General features: G+C 40.7%; 3 protein-coding genes across 5 annotated transcripts; 2 read left to right on the forward strand and 1 right to left on the reverse strand.

Annotated features, from left to right (window-relative positions):
• The first annotated feature begins 211 nt into the window (after positions 1-211).
• Positions 212-7616, forward strand: LOC136531253 (E3 ubiquitin-protein ligase IPI1-like). The gene is made up of 6 exons (XM_066523926.1): positions 212-678; positions 3579-3748; positions 4305-4363; positions 5235-5263; positions 5341-5734; positions 6981-7616. Exons 1-6 carry the CDS (start codon positions 489-491, stop codon positions 7444-7446), a joined length of 1308 nt encoding a protein of 435 aa, XP_066380023.1. The 5' UTR covers positions 212-488; the 3' UTR covers positions 7447-7616.
• On the reverse strand, positions 5741-6974 carry LOC136531254 (uncharacterized). Its single transcript, XM_066523927.1, has one exon. The coding sequence runs from the start codon at positions 6621-6623 to the stop codon at positions 6066-6068; it is 558 nt and encodes a 185-aa protein (XP_066380024.1). The 5' UTR covers positions 6624-6974; the 3' UTR covers positions 5741-6065.
• LOC136531251 (gamma-tubulin complex component 4-like) lies at positions 7614-15335 on the forward strand. 3 transcript variants are annotated; one of them, XM_066523925.1, is made up of 16 exons: positions 7614-7745; positions 9790-10081; positions 10255-10391; positions 10597-10695; positions 11132-11252; positions 11349-11618; positions 11780-11860; positions 11942-12025; positions 12162-12248; positions 12441-12496; positions 12591-12776; positions 12970-13195; positions 13417-13505; positions 13899-14052; positions 14178-14300; positions 14390-15334. In XM_066523925.1, exons 2-16 carry the CDS (start codon positions 9866-9868, stop codon positions 14453-14455), a joined length of 1995 nt encoding a protein of 664 aa, XP_066380022.1. In that variant the 5' UTR covers positions 7614-7745; positions 9790-9865; the 3' UTR covers positions 14456-15334. The 3 variants fall into 3 exon arrangements, 2 of the variants coding, with proteins under 2 accessions (XP_066380022.1, XP_066380021.1); XM_066523924.1 differs by lacking the exon at positions 7614-7745 and adding an exon at positions 8784-9111 and having other exon boundaries at positions 14390-15335; XR_010777994.1 differs by lacking the exons at positions 7614-7745; positions 14390-15334 and adding an exon at positions 8782-9111 and having other exon boundaries at positions 13417-13488.
• Positions 15336-15900: the final 565 nt, after the last annotated feature.

Below are 15900 nucleotides of genomic sequence, written 5' to 3' on the forward strand. Positions count from 1 at the left end.
AAACACAAATACTCCTGAGTTGGTTTACGTAATTTTTTTTTTCTGAAGTAAGAAACGGTACCAAGTAAAAAAATAGTCCGTAGTACTGTACAACCAACCGTTAGAGTTGTCATAATACCAAACTATACGAGGTGTTCATCGCAAAATATCCGTCTTATTCCCCTGCGCCGCCCCCTGTTTTTTTCCAGCCCCTTTTTTTTTTCTCTCTCTATCTAATTTCTCGTGGAGGCGAGCAGATAGACAGGAGAGAGAAAGCAACGCAAGAAAGAGAGAGAGGGACACAGGAGGCGCTCTCGCGATTGGACAGGGCGCGAGCACCCCGACGGCGCGCGCGATCCCCGAGGCACGGGGGTGACAGCCTCGCCGTCGCCGTCGCCGGGGCGGCCGTTTCGAGCTCCGTCCCGCCTCGGCCCGGCTCGGATTTGCTGGGATCCGGCCAAGAAATCCCGCGGTTGGTGAGGAGGGAGAGGAGGGGAGGAAGGGAGGGGATGGGCGTCGGTGCGGAGCCCAAGGAGCAGGCGGCGACGGCCGCCGGGGCGCCGGCGGAGGAGGACGAGGCGGGCGGGAAGGAGGACAAGGCCGCCGCGGTGTCCTGCTCGATCTGCCTCGACGCCGTGCTCTCCGCGTCCGGGGAGAGGTCCACCGCCAGGCTGCACTGCGGCCACGAGTTCCACCTAGGTAATTGTCCCTGGATCTGTCGGTGGATTGTTTGTTGCTTGAGGTTCAATTGCGGGTAGGTGCTATTTTTGGGTTGGACAGGCAAATTGGATGTGGGGACCCTTAAATGTGGCCAAATTCGTGAATAAATGGTTTAATTTTGCGGAATTAGGACCCGTTCACAATTTATAGCTGCCTCCGTGCTGAATTTTGGGCTAAAAGTTCTAAAGGTCGGATCTTTTCAGCTATATAGGCATAGGCTTCTGTTGCATGAACAGGTTTCGTGGATGAATTTTTGCTATTTTAGCTGGCTCCATATGTCGGTACTGTTTGTGAGCTAGATTTGATGCCTGAGGATGATTTGGGAGTGTACACGGTTCTGAAATTTAGGTCAAGGTTCCTAATGTCTTATTCTTTTTTGTGTAACCTTGAATAATTTATGGTGACTTTAAAGGTTTGATAGAGCGGATTTTGTTCTCTATTAGTCTACTTGATAAAAGTCTCCAATTTTTGGGAACAATTTAACATTGGGAGGATGATTTGGGCAAGTACACCAGGTGGTTATTGCCAGATTTGTGTAACTTGTCTCTGGTTTTTGTTTACCTCATTCAAAAATCAGAAGTGTACCTGTTCTGAGTTTGTTTATGGTATAAGTTGAGCCTGTTTGGCGTGACTTTGAGGTTAGCAATGGGGAGTTTTCCTAGAAATTTTGGGGTCTTGAGCTATTTTATTGAACTTCAGTATAAATTCGGATTTTGGAGTTTGCTGGTTCTTCAAAGGGATTTAAGCACGTTTCAAATGCAAATATTGAAACTTGGGCAAAACTAAAAATGACACAAATTTGAGTTGTCAATTTGATTATCTCATTGGACAGTCTTTGTTGTCTTCTGTAATGAATTTAAGCTCATGTACTCACCTATTATATTCCCTTTTGTGCTAGATTTATAATTATGTGCAATTTGAATCTTTAGTAAATACTCCCTCCATCCCAAATTATAAGACGTTTGACTTTTTTGACCCCAAGTTTGACCACTCGTCTTGTTCAAAAAATTTATGTAAACATAGTCAAATTTAAGTCACTCTTGAAGAACTTTTATTAATAAACCAAGCCCCGACAAAAGAAGTGATATTTTGCACAAATTTTTGAATAAGACGAGTGGTCAAACTTAATGCCAAAAAAGTCAAACATCTTATAATTTGGGATGGAGGGAGTACTAGGCTGTCAGCTGTTTTAAGATGGCCAGTAAGAGGATTAGAGGAACTTTGCAGGTTTGTTGTTAACTTACCCTTAGGGATTGCTTGAATATTAGACTATAGAGATTCAGGTAAAATCCTTCCTGATATTTAGGGACATTGGACTAATATCTAGCGCGCACAAAAGAATTTGTGTATAGTCTTTATATTACTGAACAAATATTTAGTTGTTATCTTGATAAATGGAACCATGTGCTTCTTGTATATGCTGTATTCTCACTAAAGTTAATTTTAGTGGTATCGGTCTTCCTCAGCTTTGTTTTTAGCTCAACATTCCCTCATGTCACAAATATAAGTCATTTTGGACATTGACATGGTATACATGGTAGATCTCTGATATCTAAATAAAAAAGGATTATATTTTATGGAAGTATATTTCATGATGAACCTACTAACATCAATCCTACCTTGTCAATCTATCTAGTTCTTTATACATTAGTGGTCAAAGCAAAGTTGAAAGGTTTGACTGACAAGAATCTTAAAATGGCTTATGTTTATTATAGGAGGAAGTATCCATATGGTTGTAATTGAGTTCTGATAGGGGGTTTGCTACTTCCGTGGTTTTCTGATGAAATATTGCTTTCTCTCAGTTATCTACAGCATTTATACTAGGTTGAGGATGGTTTTAGATGCTTCTGAATGTTTATGCCTATTTTTCTAAATATGGTCTTCAAATAGAGATTGGAATTTCGAGAACCCATGATATTGCAACATGCTTTCATGTATATCCAGGGGCGAATTTAGGGGGGGTTATCGGGGTTTGTCGACCCTGACAAAATGTATAAATCCTTTAGCAAAATACTATTGAAGTTCAAGAAAATCTATATCATGTAATGAAGCTGACCCTGATGACCCTGACAAAATTTATAAATGCTTTAGCAAAATACTGTGTATATCATTAATTCTTTAGCTGGTACGCAGCTTACAAAAGTTCACGCGTATTGGGTATCTAATCTTGATTTGAAATGTTTGACTTGATAAATTAAGTTATGGGAGATAAAATAAGTATTACTTTTCCAAGGCGTTCGATGCGGCTTCTGCCTGTTCTTTGAATATACAATTTGCTGTTTTTTAGCAAGTAATTTCTGGTTTGCAATGTCACTGTTATGAACCTTAGTTCATTTGGGGATAGGGAGGATAACCATTGCTAGGAAGATGGCCGGGCAAAGTCGGCGTGGAGGGAGACTAGAGTATTTGGGGGAATTGGGAATTGGATTGTTTGTTCTTCATTGCTTGATTCAAATGAGGGCTGGTACATGGATTATATAGGCACTTGGCCTGCTAAATAAAGGAAAATAAACTCCATGATCCCATAAATCTTGTCTTCCCAGCATTCTGATCCGCAGCTGCTCCTTGCTGTTGCTGACCAAATCTGGCTGCGGTAATTGCGCCCCCTCTGGTCACCATGCAGCCGGTCACCATGCAACCCCCGGCTGCCCCACATGACAGTCACTGTAGTGAGATTAGATGCTGAATTGCTGATGGAGAATAGTTCTTCTCAAGGAATGTGCTTATTATGTGGTGTGAAGTTGTGCTAGTTTACTTTATTACCTATTATGCTGTCTTAATAACCTACTATTGTGTGAACTAATCAGGATCAAAGCAGTGCTCTGAATTTTCTTTGCTTGATAATCTTTGGTATGCTAAGTATAAGTTTTTTTCCCCAGATTGCATTGGATCAGCATTTAATGCCAAAGGGGTTATGCAATGCCCCAACTGCCGCAAAATTGAGAAAGGGAATTGGCTTTATGCAAATGGTTCCCGATCTGCACATGATGTTAGCATGGATGAGTGGGTCCATGATGAAGACCTTTATGATGTTAGCTACTCAGAAATGGTATGTGACTCTGTCAACCATACTCTTAAATTATTTGTTCTTGTTAAAGAAACTTGACTTCTTGTTAGTTTTTGTGTTGGCTACATGCCTTTTTCTACTGAATTTTCCTATATTTCAATGTGTACTCCTGATGCTTGATATGATTCCTCATGCCAACATGCAAATGGTGGAACTGACCATACTTTTCTTTTGGTGTACTTGTTATACTACATGAACCAGCGACTTCTACTAAGATCAACAGCTTTATGTAGCATATTTAGTATTCTAGAAACAATGCTTGAGTTAATTCAGCAATGTTCTTGCTGCATGAATAATCCTGGGACCAAACACTGTCCCTTATTTAGATAATTATTATTATAATGCATGTTTATGGTTCCTTGTTGCTTTTTCGTTAAAACATTTATGCGTCTCATATAAATCCTAGTTTGCTTTACTCTAATAAACAACCCTAGTTTAGTTTATTTTTGTCGATTCCTCATTTGCTGGCATTGTTTTACTTGCAGAGGCAGTTCTTGTGCATGATTATCCTGATAATTTATATTTCTGTTTTGTGCAGCCACTTCGCTTCCATTGGTGTCCATTTGGTCGCTTAGCACAACTTCCATCTTTATTTGAGTATGTTCTGCTTCACATTATTATTTTTTACTCTTGTTTAACATTCTGTTCAAGGATTCCGTGCACACAGTTTCATCTGTCTAATTGATTACAGGCCAGTAGGTTTAACATACAAACCACATTGTTTACCTACCTACCTTTACCTTGTTATAGATTCATACACATGACTCATATCATTTGTTCAACTTAAATCACCCATTTGGGATTTGCTGATGGCGATAATAGGTGCTTTACTTATGTAGGGTGTATTGAAGAAAACAAGTGAGCCAATCCTAAGATCCAGTAGCATCGATAATTTATTTTCTACTTGTAGCCATGCGAGAAAAAACTGATGCAGGGCAACCCAGCTATTTGCTTTTTTTAAGCTGGAAACTTGACTATTTGCATTTCAACACAATCCTGAACAATCTGCAATAATGAATTAAATTTTTTGGCAATGTCCATAGTGGCATTCTTGCCAAGATAGAGATGGCCCTTTTTTTTCTCAGAAGCATAGCCAAGTAATGATTGACAATCCATATTGCCATAGTGCTTCATGTGTAATGCAAGGAAATTATCGTGGAGGATACTCAGTGATTTTTGCGGGAAACTTGATTATTGGTGTTGATATGCAATCCTGAACAATCTACAATATATTGCCAGATTCCACAGCTGCTAGTTTGACAGTGCTTGGTTGAAAATCATGTATCAAGCACTATGGCAATATGGAATCTGTACATGTAACGTGTTTGTTCCAGTTATCTCCTAAGATCATATCTGATTTATCAACAAACCTGTCTATCTGTTCTCTTGCTGTGAACCCCACTCTTTTCCTGTTACCTGTTATGGAAAAATTAGTGCTATTCACTTACACCTTCCCTTTTTCTGTCAGGGAAGGAGAATCATCACCTCCAATTACATGTAAGTTCTGATTTGCATTGAGAAATTTGTAGTAAAATTGAAATTATATTGAACATGTTTGGATATTGGTGTTGCAGTTCATGACTTCATGGGACAACATGTGTTCACGGAGCAAGTAGCTGTATCTGCTGCACCAGGGACAACTCATCCTTGCCCCTATGTGGCATACTTGCATCCTCTTCCACCACTGACGTCATCATCAAGCTCCCATGTCCCTGAGAGAACTATGGATCGTCCTGCATACCATGATCATTGGAACCCCATGGCTGGGCCATCAGATGTTAGGCCCATGCAAACAATGCAACCTGCTGATTTCCATCATAGCCATTGGGCACACGTGCCCCATTCTTATGCTCAACCCAACAGCAATAACGAGCAGCCAGGAATCCCTTTTGGAACAAGGGCTGCACGGGTTGATGGTGATAGCCAACGTCGAGCATCCGTTGTTTCTCCATCTTACTTCAGTAATGGGTAAATTATACTTATCTCTCGTGAGTTATGCTACGACTTTGCTATGAAAATATGAAATTCTGAATTCATGCATTGTACTCTGAGAAGATGCACCATTTTTTAGTAAAATGAATCTAAATAAACAGTGAAAACCTGGGTCTCTTAGCATATATCACCTGTGTGAATACAACAACAACAACAAAGCCTTTTAGTCCCAAGCAAGTTGGGGTAGTCTAGAGTTGAAACCCAACATGAGCCCCTATTCACGGTTCAGGCACGTCAATAGCTACTTTCCAAGCACTCATGTCCAAACAAAGATCTTAAGGTATATTCCAACCATTCAAATCTCTTTTTATTGCCTCCCCCATGTCAGCTTCGGTCTTCCTTTACCTCTCCTCACATTAATATCTTGGCTTAGGACTCCACAATGCACTGGTGCCTCTGAAGGTCTCCTTTGGACATGGCCAAACCACCTCAACCGATGTTGGATAAGCTTTTCTTCGATTGGTGCTACCCCTAGACGATCACGTATATCATCGTTCCGAACTCGGTCCATCCTTGTGTGACCACAAATCCAGCGCAACATACGCATCTCCGCAACACTCAGTTGTTGGACATGTCGTCTTTTTGTAGGCCAACATTCTGTTCCATACAGCATAGGGGGTCTAATCGCCGTTCTGTAAAACTTGCCTTTAAGCTTTTGTGGTACCCTCTTGTCACAGAGAATGCTAGATGCTTGGCGCCACTTCATCCACCCTGCTTTGATCCTGTGGCAAACGTCTGCATCAATATCTCCATCCTTCTGTAGCATCGATCCTAGATAACGGAAGGCATCTTTCTTGGGCAACATTTGACCTTCCAAACTCACATCTTCCTCCTCATGTGCAGCGTTGCCAAAGTCGCATCTCATGTATTTTGTTTTAGTTCTACTTACTCTAAAACCTTTGGACTCAAGGGTCTGCCGCCACGACTCCAGTTTCCTATTTACTCCTGTCTGGCTTTCATCAACTAGCACTACATCGTCTGCAATATATCACCTGTGTGAATATTGTTAAAAAATTTCTTGTGCATATTTCTCGATGTTAGATTAGTGCCTTTGCCTCGATTGCATTACTCAATTTCCCTTTGTTTAACCTTTACCTGACATAATAGGTTGGGAGAATAAATCTAGAACAAAAGCTATACTGTTACAACATCAACGCCATACAGTCTAGCATCTTATTCATCTCTGTGAATACTGCTGTTATAATGTTTTTCTTGTTTGCAGATCTGGTTCCAGATCTAGACCTCCCAATGTTCCTCCTTTGATGCCTCAATTCATGAGGGCTCATGGCAGCATCAGCGAACAGTACCAACAAAATTCATCTTCTAGCCTATTTGCTGGGGCACATAGGTCAGGAGGCGTGCGACCTGCCCCAACACCTCTACCAGAGAACCTCACCTTTTCCTTGTTCCCGCCGGGTTCATCTGGCCATAGTTCGATGGAGACTGATGATGTGGGAGGAAGCCGGTTCTACGCCTGGGAGCGTGACCGGTTCGCCCCATACCCGTTGATGCCCGTGGACTGCGAGACAAGCTGGTGGACCTCACAGCAGCAGTCTCATAGCACATCAGAGCCTACATCCGCTCCAAGGAGGCTGTTTGGGCAATGGCTCGGCGTCGGCAGGTCGTCCCCTGAAAATAGATCGCCCGAGGGGTCTTCGTATCGGCAAATGCACTCACCGCGGATGTAGACCCTCGCTGCTATAGAATCCAAGTTAATTTGGAATCTGAGTCGCTTGTAAGAAATGATGTGAAACCCATTGTATTAAGTTAAGCCGGGCTGCGCCGTAAAACTTTGGGACAATGTTCGAGGGGCCAGAAACAGGAAATGATCCGGCTGAGAGGATATTTTGATTTGGTTTATGTGAATTCCATCTCGTACATATTTGAAATCAAGTTGGGATGTTCGGAGCTTCGAAATGTGATGTAATTTCGTATGCTGCAATTCTGCTGATTGACGGATATCAAATGATTACATTTCCGTTGCATGGTACCTGTTGAACAGTATATGTTTCGTGTTCGTATCATAATCATAACATATGAAAACCTACCTTTCATGCAGTTTCCAACAAAATAAAATAAAAATTTGGTTAAACACTTACCATCGATTTGCAGTTGGTGGCATTCGTCGTGTTAGCATTGTGAAGTGTTGAATGCTGCGAGATGCAGACATTAGTAGTGTCCACCTAGGTAATCTGATTGGAATCGCCACACAGAAGGCCAGCAATTGGGGCATGGATAGCACAGAAAATACAAAAATACTTCCATCATTCTAAATTATTGTATTTAGGTGCACTGTGCACATCTCTAGAATAGTTAAAATGAATTATAATTTGGAATGAAAGGAGTAGTACTTTAAGTACAAATTGGTTGCGGAGACATCTCTTTACGTTATTATTGACAAAAAGGTGCAGTTGAATTTCCGCATGAAGATCGTTGAATTTAAGGCCCTGTTTGGTAGGACTTTAGGTTCTGACTTCTTCGGAGGAGTTGGAGCCATCGAAACTAGAAATACTGACTTTATTGGCTCCTAGCTCATTTCAAAAAGAGAGAAAAACGGTTTTTTGTTACAGTGCAGGATATTTTCTAGAAGTCAGAACTGTTTTGTGACAATAAGCTCTCCCAAATAGCACCTCACTATTTGTAGTGAGGTTGAGCTCAATAGCATTTTTGAGGAAAGACGTGCGCCCTTGTGTTACACGAGCTCGTGTATTTATTTTTGGCGTACGCAACATTACAAATGCATCATGTATGTTTATGTTGTTACAGTGCATTTGATGTTTTTTTCCCTAAAAAGAAGCAATTCTCGTTTTTTAAGGAGCAAAAAATTTTAAGTTTAACCAAATCTATAAAAAAAAATACTAACATATATGATTCAAAAAATATTCGAAGATATAAGATCTGATATTTTTTTTATAAATTTGATTATTTTCTAAATGACCTATTCAATTTAGAGTTGCTTTTTTTTTACGAGGGAGTAATTAATCGCATATTCATATCAGCACGGTTAGAAATTTTCAAAAATCCATGGAAACGAACTAAATTCCGCCGTCCCCGCCCTTTTCCTTGGTTGGTTCTCTTCTCGCACTATCCCCATCACTCTCTCCTCGTGATCTCGCGGAGCGGAAACCCTAGTGAAACCCCCGCCGCGGGGGGGACCGAGCCGTCTCGATGCTGCACGAGCTCCTCCTCGCGCTGCTCGGCTTCACCGGCGACTTCGTCCTCGACGCCTCCCCGCCGCGCCGCCGCGCCGCGTCCCAGGAAGCCGGCGGGGATGGAGACGGGGACGGAGACGGCGAGGTGGGCCCCGCCTTCCGCCTCGCTCCGGACCTCACCTTCCTCCAGCCATCCGAGAGGTAACGGCAAACGCCTGCACTCGCCCGCGGACGCGAATCTGTGTTCGTGCTGTAGTGTTGTGTGGCGTCTGCGATCTGCGTGGGGATGGGAGATCTTTGTGCTGGTGTGGGTGGATGCGGAGTTAGGTGTGGTCGGGTGCCACCGAGTTCTGGAGAAATTTATGCAGAATTTTGCCTTTTATTGGTTGTTCTTGTGCATGCCTAGGCACAATTTCGTCATTTGATGTTTAATTGCTCATGAAATTATCGCCATAGCCATCCTATTTAAATTTTAAACGATAGCATGCTTTGTGAAATTTGCAATGCAATCAATACACTGGTTGAGTCGATCAGTCTGGCGATACACAATCTGCATTTTGCCATTATCCCATTAGAAGGGCACACATTTCATGGTAAATTTTAAGATCAATACTTATATCCTGTCTTCTGCTCAGGAATAAGGTTTCCATTTTTTATGCCTGACAAGTGTAAACCGCAACACTGGATACACTAACAAAATTGATACTTACATCCACAAGAATTCACCTTCACAGGCTCTGAAGTTCACTCTGCTCAGATGTCTTAGTGAACATGCTAGTGCCTCTAGCATTGTAACGAATATATAATATAACATGATTTACCTAATCGGAGGCTCTGAACTTCACTAGATTGCTATGCTAAATGGCTTTTATTCTGCAGGACTGCTATTGAGAGGCTCATATCTCTGGGATTTTACTACAGAGAACTGAACCGCTTTGCAACCGAGTCTCGTGACATGAGCTGGATTCAGTCTTCTGTAGATGTTTCATCACCTCATTCTGATAAAACTCAGAAGGGAAAAGTGAGAAAAGGGAGTGTGTACAGGAGGGCAATTGCCAATGGTATTACAGAGATTCTGTCAGTGTACAGATCAGCTGTTCTACAGGTCGAGCAAAATGTGTTGTCAGATCCGTTGCCTATCCTTGCGACAGTAACTCACGGGTTAAACAAGGTATGTCCATAAACATCTCTGAATAGCGTTTTCTGTTTACAATTACCATCTTCTAATTGACAAATCTATGTTGTATTTCTGTAGTATATATTATCTTATGATCTTTACTGTGCTTATGTGTTTGGTTATTACTTATTGGCATTTACCATGGTCGTTGCTGCACTAAATTGCAGTTTGAGGTCGTTCTGCCTCCACTGTATGAGCTTGTTATGGAAATCGAGCAGAAAGACATCAAGGGTGGACAACTTCTTAATCTTTTGCACAAACGGTGCCATTGTGGGGTTCCAGAACTGCAAAGCTGCATTCAGAGGTATAACTTTACCATTATTTATACATGTGACAATTAAAGACAATAGAACTGCCATTTTGATTTCTTTCATGCTTTGCATGGAAACTTCTGTGCTTCCATCTTCATTGCAGTTACTTTGCAGCGTGTTCTCAATTCTCTTGCATATGTCCTAACTGTTGAATTTTATTTGTTCATTTTCTTTTTATACTGTTTTAAAAAAGGATAGGTTACTTTGGCATGGACACCAGGTCATGTTCAACCAGCTGACATCTTGGATGGTTTATGGGATTATTCAAGATCAGTACAGTGAATTTTTCATTAGAAGGTACGTTCATTTTTTTTTCATTAGAAGGTCAGCATGTCTACAGGGCTCCTATTCATGCTATTTCGTTCCTGCTTCTGATGTCTCATTTCCAGATTTCCACTTGTCAGTTGTAATCCGGTAGATATAATGCTAATGCTCCAAGTTGAGCTTCCCAAGTTCACATTGGTTGCAATATGATACATTCCCTTATAGATGACATAAATTTTCTTTTGTCCCACACATTGCAAATATTTTTTTCTGTAGTGTTTTTAATACAGATCATTTGCAGTCTAATGTTGTTGGTTTGAGGGATACAACAAATTGGGTGATGAATATAAAATTCACAATTGGAGTGGAATCTGTTACCTTTCAGATGACAAGTAGTCCTAAGTGTTGAATGTTAACTCATGGTTTGATCCTAATATATAAAACTTGAGCTTCTCATCTTAATTTTCAGGCAAGACGACAGGGATGGGGAGAATGAATCATCTCAGCGTGATGTTTCTGATAAGTTTAAGCAGAAATTAGCTAAAGACACATCCTTGGCTAGTTGGCATACAGGATTTCATGTATCATTGGTATGCTTATATTCTTAAAATGAAGTGCCTGTGTATTATGTAGTAACTTTTAGCAAGGATAGTCATATCCTTTGTTTTTGACCCCACACTTCACAGGACATGTTGCCTGAGTATATCCACATGCGAGTTGCAGAGTCCATTCTCTTCGCTGGCAAAGCAATAAGGGTGCTTCGAAATCCAAGTCCTGCTACATTGCAGGAACCTGTTAACCAAAGCCAGAACTCTAAAGGATCTCATGGAATGCTAAGCTTTGTAGGAGGTTCTGGCGCTCCAAAAGAATTGCCAAGCTTCTCTATCATCAGCGCAGAAGAACTACTGCCACAAGCTGAAGCCGATAAAATTGATGTTATGCTCAAGGAGCTAAAGGTTAGTTGTCAACTAGGCAACTTCTGCTGGTACTGTACTGTTTATGTTACCACCATCTTTTGTTGCATGCGCGTTTCCCTGCTGTATTACAAATCCTTTTTATGCTATCTTCATAAAATGGATATACTGATTTGGGCATATGGTTGCTTGTGTTTCTGCAGCATTCTTCTGAATTTCACAAACGGCCTTTTGAGTCTGCTGTCGGCTCAATACGTACAATTGCAGCTAATCATCTCTGGCAGGTACTGATGTTTCAAAGCATTATATATTGTATCAATATTTGATTGCAGAGGAACATCACCCACTGTTAATTTTGGTAAAAGCTAGTGGTGGTACGTGCTGATCTCAACGGTCATTTGAAGGCATTGAAAGATTATTTTCTTTTAGCAAAAGGTGACTTTTTCCAGGTAAGCATGACATATGGCTTTTCCTTTCCTTTACATGCGCGTTTCTCAATTGTTGCATTAAGATCATTATATAGATTTTGTGCAAAATTGTTGTTTGGCTTGTTTTCTGACACGAGTGATCATGCTTCTCACCTAGTGTTTTCTTGAGGAAAGCCGCCAATTACTGCGTTTACCGCCTCGTCAATCTACAGCCGAAGCAGATCTCATGATCCCATTTCAGCTGGTGAGTAACATGTTCCCTACTTCCCTTTGTATTCCAAAGTTTTTATGATACACAATCTTATGTTCTCCTGCTGTTGATGTTATTTTCATCCACTTACCTTGTAGCTGATGTAGTTCTCTTATGTGTCGTGATGACTTATCTCAGCAAATAGATTTAATTGTAGCAGTGGTAATTTGCTGTTAATTCCTACAGGCTGCATTGAAGACTATCGGTGAGGAAGATAAGTACTTTACCAGAGTCTCATTAAGGTCGGCATTTCAAATAGGCTCACAGTAATTTATTTCAGGGCCTGCCTAGTGGATAGCTCTGCGGTTGTCAACTGATTTTATTTCTATTTTGTAGGATGCTATCATATGGTATGAAAAGTAGCACATCTCAGAAAGATCTCCAAAAACCCAATGCTTTAGAGCTTTCTTCACAAGGAAAAGCTACATCGGAATTAGCACTTGATGGGTGGGATAGTATTGCTCTGGAATATTCCGTCGACTGGCCTCTGCAGCTCTTCTTCACTCCTGATGTTCTGTCCAAGTAAGTATCATAGGACATAAGCAATTCTCAATCTCAATAAAGCTACACTCCTTTTGGGTTACACGGTTTTGTTCTGAATGTACACATATTTTAAAAACGTTACGAAACAGGCTCTGTTGGACTCAGAGTTCACAGTTCTTTTACTATTTGCTTTCCTTTTTTTTTTTTGCTAAGATGTGTAAATGTTATCCAGGTATCGCAAGGTTTTCCAGTATCTCATCCGATTAAAGAGGACACAAATGGAACTTGAGAAATCCTGGGCAGCTGTAATGCATAAAGACCATGCTGATTTTTCTGATTACTGCAAGGATCGGAAAAATAACTCTGCAACACAACTGCGTCGACAACGCTCTAAGCCTTTGTGGCGAGTAAGGGAGCATATGGCATTCTTGATCAGAAACCTACAATTTTACATCCAGGTAAAAATAAGATATGCTACCATGTATTTATCACATTTTTTTCCTTTCCTTTTTCCATATGTTTTTGGTTCAGTGGTTGTAGCATGTGAATGGATCACACTGAAATTGGATTCCGCTCTTGATGACATCAATGCTGGACATTTCTTATGATATCTATTTCTTGTGCTTTTTCCACTCCAATGAAAATAACCTTGTCCTTCCAAATTGAGCTTACTTTTCAGGTTGATGTAATTGAGTCGCAGTGGAATGTTTTACAATCTCACGTGCAAGATTCACATGATTTTACAGAGCTAGTGAGTTTTCATCAAGAGTAAGCAACTAATTTTCACTTTATCCTGGACAATCATAAAACTTGTTTTTTGCTGACAGGAATAACCTTTTTTCTTTTTTTAATTTATTTTCAAAATGCTTAGATAAATTATGAGTCAAATTTACTTGAGTTTTCTTTTGGATGAATACTTGTGTTTACTGATCCATCCATCATGCATTCATCTAATATTTCAATAGGATCTTCCGTCTAGTTGCATTGTTTTGCTGTGCAGTCTTGTTGAATAAACCCTGGCATTTAATTTCTACTATTAGAGAATTCTTTTTAACCTGGTGTAAATGGATATATTCACGGCGTGTTACCTTGTTTTGCTTGATTATATTCACATCGCTAAATTAGTTTCTATTGATTACTAATAAGGCTCTTGCATTACAGATATTTGTCAGCACTGGTTTCACAATCCTTCCTGGATATTGGATCAGTCTCTAGGATACTGGACAGCATAATGAAGCTTTGCTTGCAGTTCTGCTGGAGCATCGAACAATATGAAACTCGCCCAAATATTTCTGAGATTGATCACATAACTGAGGTATTTATGTTCCCTTTTACCCAAAAAACTTGAAGATCCCAGTACATAGCATAGCATTAGCATGCTGAGAAGTCTCAGTCCTAGTAAACCATACTTCATTCTTGCCATGATTTGATGATAACCAGGAGTTCGACAAGAAGTCAAATTCGCTGTACACTATCTTGAGGAGTAGTCGCCTTGCCGGTAGTCAAAGAGCACCTTTCCTGAGGCAATTTCTGATGAGGCTAAACTTCAACTCTTTCTTTGAGGTAACCTCCACCCAACTAGGGCACGTTTACTTATACCAGTAGACACGTTTCTTTCTCCTTAATTCGTTGGATTTTGTTTTTGGTAACAGACCACCGCAAGGGGAGTGATGAATTCAGGAAGGCTGCGCCCAAGCACTGCAGGTGCTCAGCTATAACAGGGACTGTTGATGTGCCCCTTGGTCTCTCGAGTTTTACAAGGGAGTGATGGTACGATGGTGGTAGTGCCTGCAAGAGACAAGGGAGGAGTTTTTGTAGTTTATGTAAATTAATTATGATCGGGTGCTGGTTGTCTGTCATGGAAAAGTCGATTGCAGACGATTCATGCTTGTGCCGTTGTTGTGTTCTTCTGTGCTTCCGTTTGTTAATTCTATCCAGTTCGTGTGGCCTCAATTGCACATCCGCAAACCGTACGTCATTCACCGAAGGGGATCTGGTTGACGATACAGTGAAATGTAAGTACATGTTCATTGGTCTGCGTGAGTGCTCGTGCTTGGACCTGATCCGTCTCCAGCTGCTCCATCTTGTTTGCTGATGCTTCACACGCCCAGATGGCCCTTTTCAAGTATATATGTGTGTGATATAGATAGCTCACATTCACAAATCGACTTGATCTCAAGTTTTGAACCTGAACGGGAGAAAAAAAAATGTGTGTAGCATGACTCGGTTTTCATAAGAACCTGCAGCTTTTTCTTAGTTATAAACTACCTAGGGCAGGGAGAAGAGCAATGCGGTCTGTAACCTCATCTCGTCGCTCTTTTCCGATCACTTGAGCTACTAGATGTTCTTGTCAATAGCTTGTTGTCCACACGGCATTTTATAGGCAGCCCAGAAAATCAATCTGCCTGGCTGTGGCTGTCCCACATTATATTTTTTTTAAAAAGAATTAAGGAGCACTGACAATTGTAACAAACTCAGGAGTTACTAGTTACTCTTTGTTTTTGCATACCACATGGTATAAAAGACAGAAGATATTGGGACGATAAATAATAACACTGATAAATCAATGGTAAAATTAAATTTTGAGGGCTTTTACAATTCCTTCAAACCAATACAGGAAATCCAATTCCCCTAATTTGACGGTTTAGGTTTAACAACGGCACCCTTCTGGCCGCTTGTATCACGAGTATCATTTAATAATATCACATAAATCATATGGATAGTATGGAGAAAAAAAAAAGGCCAAGATGGACTAGCAAAATACTTGCATTTAGTATTCTATACTATAGGTCAAAATTTAATATTCAACCTTTCTCAACCATCTTTACTCGTGCATCTAGTATTCTCCTAGGTCAAAATTTGATGTTCAATCTACCACAAGCTTCGTGGCCTGTCTCTTCGGATCGAGAAGTTTCTAGAACTACCCTACCATGCTCTGGACATGAAGAACATCACAAGGCGTAACCTCCTGTTTTGCTTCTTATCTTGTTTCCTGATTCTTCTTCACATGCCTATATGGCCCTAGAAAGAGTGATTCCATCCAAATATATATTCTGACCTAAACGATGCGTGTGATTTGCATCAATTTTTGTAAGAACCCGTTGTTCTAGAAGGCACACATGGAGAAGGGTAATGCAAGTTACCTCGCCTCTTCGTTCTTTCT

The sequence above is a fragment of the Miscanthus floridulus genome, unplaced genomic scaffold, assembly GCF_019320115.1.
Source record: "Miscanthus floridulus cultivar M001 unplaced genomic scaffold, ASM1932011v1 fs_310_1_2, whole genome shotgun sequence".
Taxonomy (NCBI): domain Eukaryota; kingdom Viridiplantae; phylum Streptophyta; class Magnoliopsida; order Poales; family Poaceae; genus Miscanthus; species Miscanthus floridulus.

Bases quoted from the DNA above. Each gene is read 5' to 3' on its own strand.
- LOC136531253 (XM_066523926.1), top strand. From the start codon at position 489: ATGGGCGTCGGTGCGGAGCCCAAGGAGCAGGCGGCGACGGCCGCCGGG. The intron at 679-3,578 runs GTAATTGTCCCT...TTTTTTCCCCAG, and splicing joins CGGCCACGAGTTCCACCTAG to ATTGCATTGGATCAGCATTT. The intron at 5,735-6,980 runs GTAAATTATACT...TCTTGTTTGCAG, and splicing joins CCATCTTACTTCAGTAATGG to ATCTGGTTCCAGATCTAGAC.
- LOC136531254 (XM_066523927.1), bottom strand. From the start codon at position 6,623: ATGAGATGCGACTTTGGCAACGCTGCACATGAGGAGGAAGATGTGAGT.
- LOC136531251 (XM_066523924.1), top strand. From the start codon at position 8,927: ATGCTGCACGAGCTCCTCCTCGCGCTGCTCGGCTTCACCGGCGACTTC. The intron at 11,253-11,348 runs GTATGCTTATAT...CACACTTCACAG, and splicing joins CAGGATTTCATGTATCATTG to GACATGTTGCCTGAGTATAT. The intron at 13,506-13,898 runs GTAAGCAACTAA...CTTGCATTACAG, and splicing joins CTAGTGAGTTTTCATCAAGA to ATATTTGTCAGCACTGGTTT.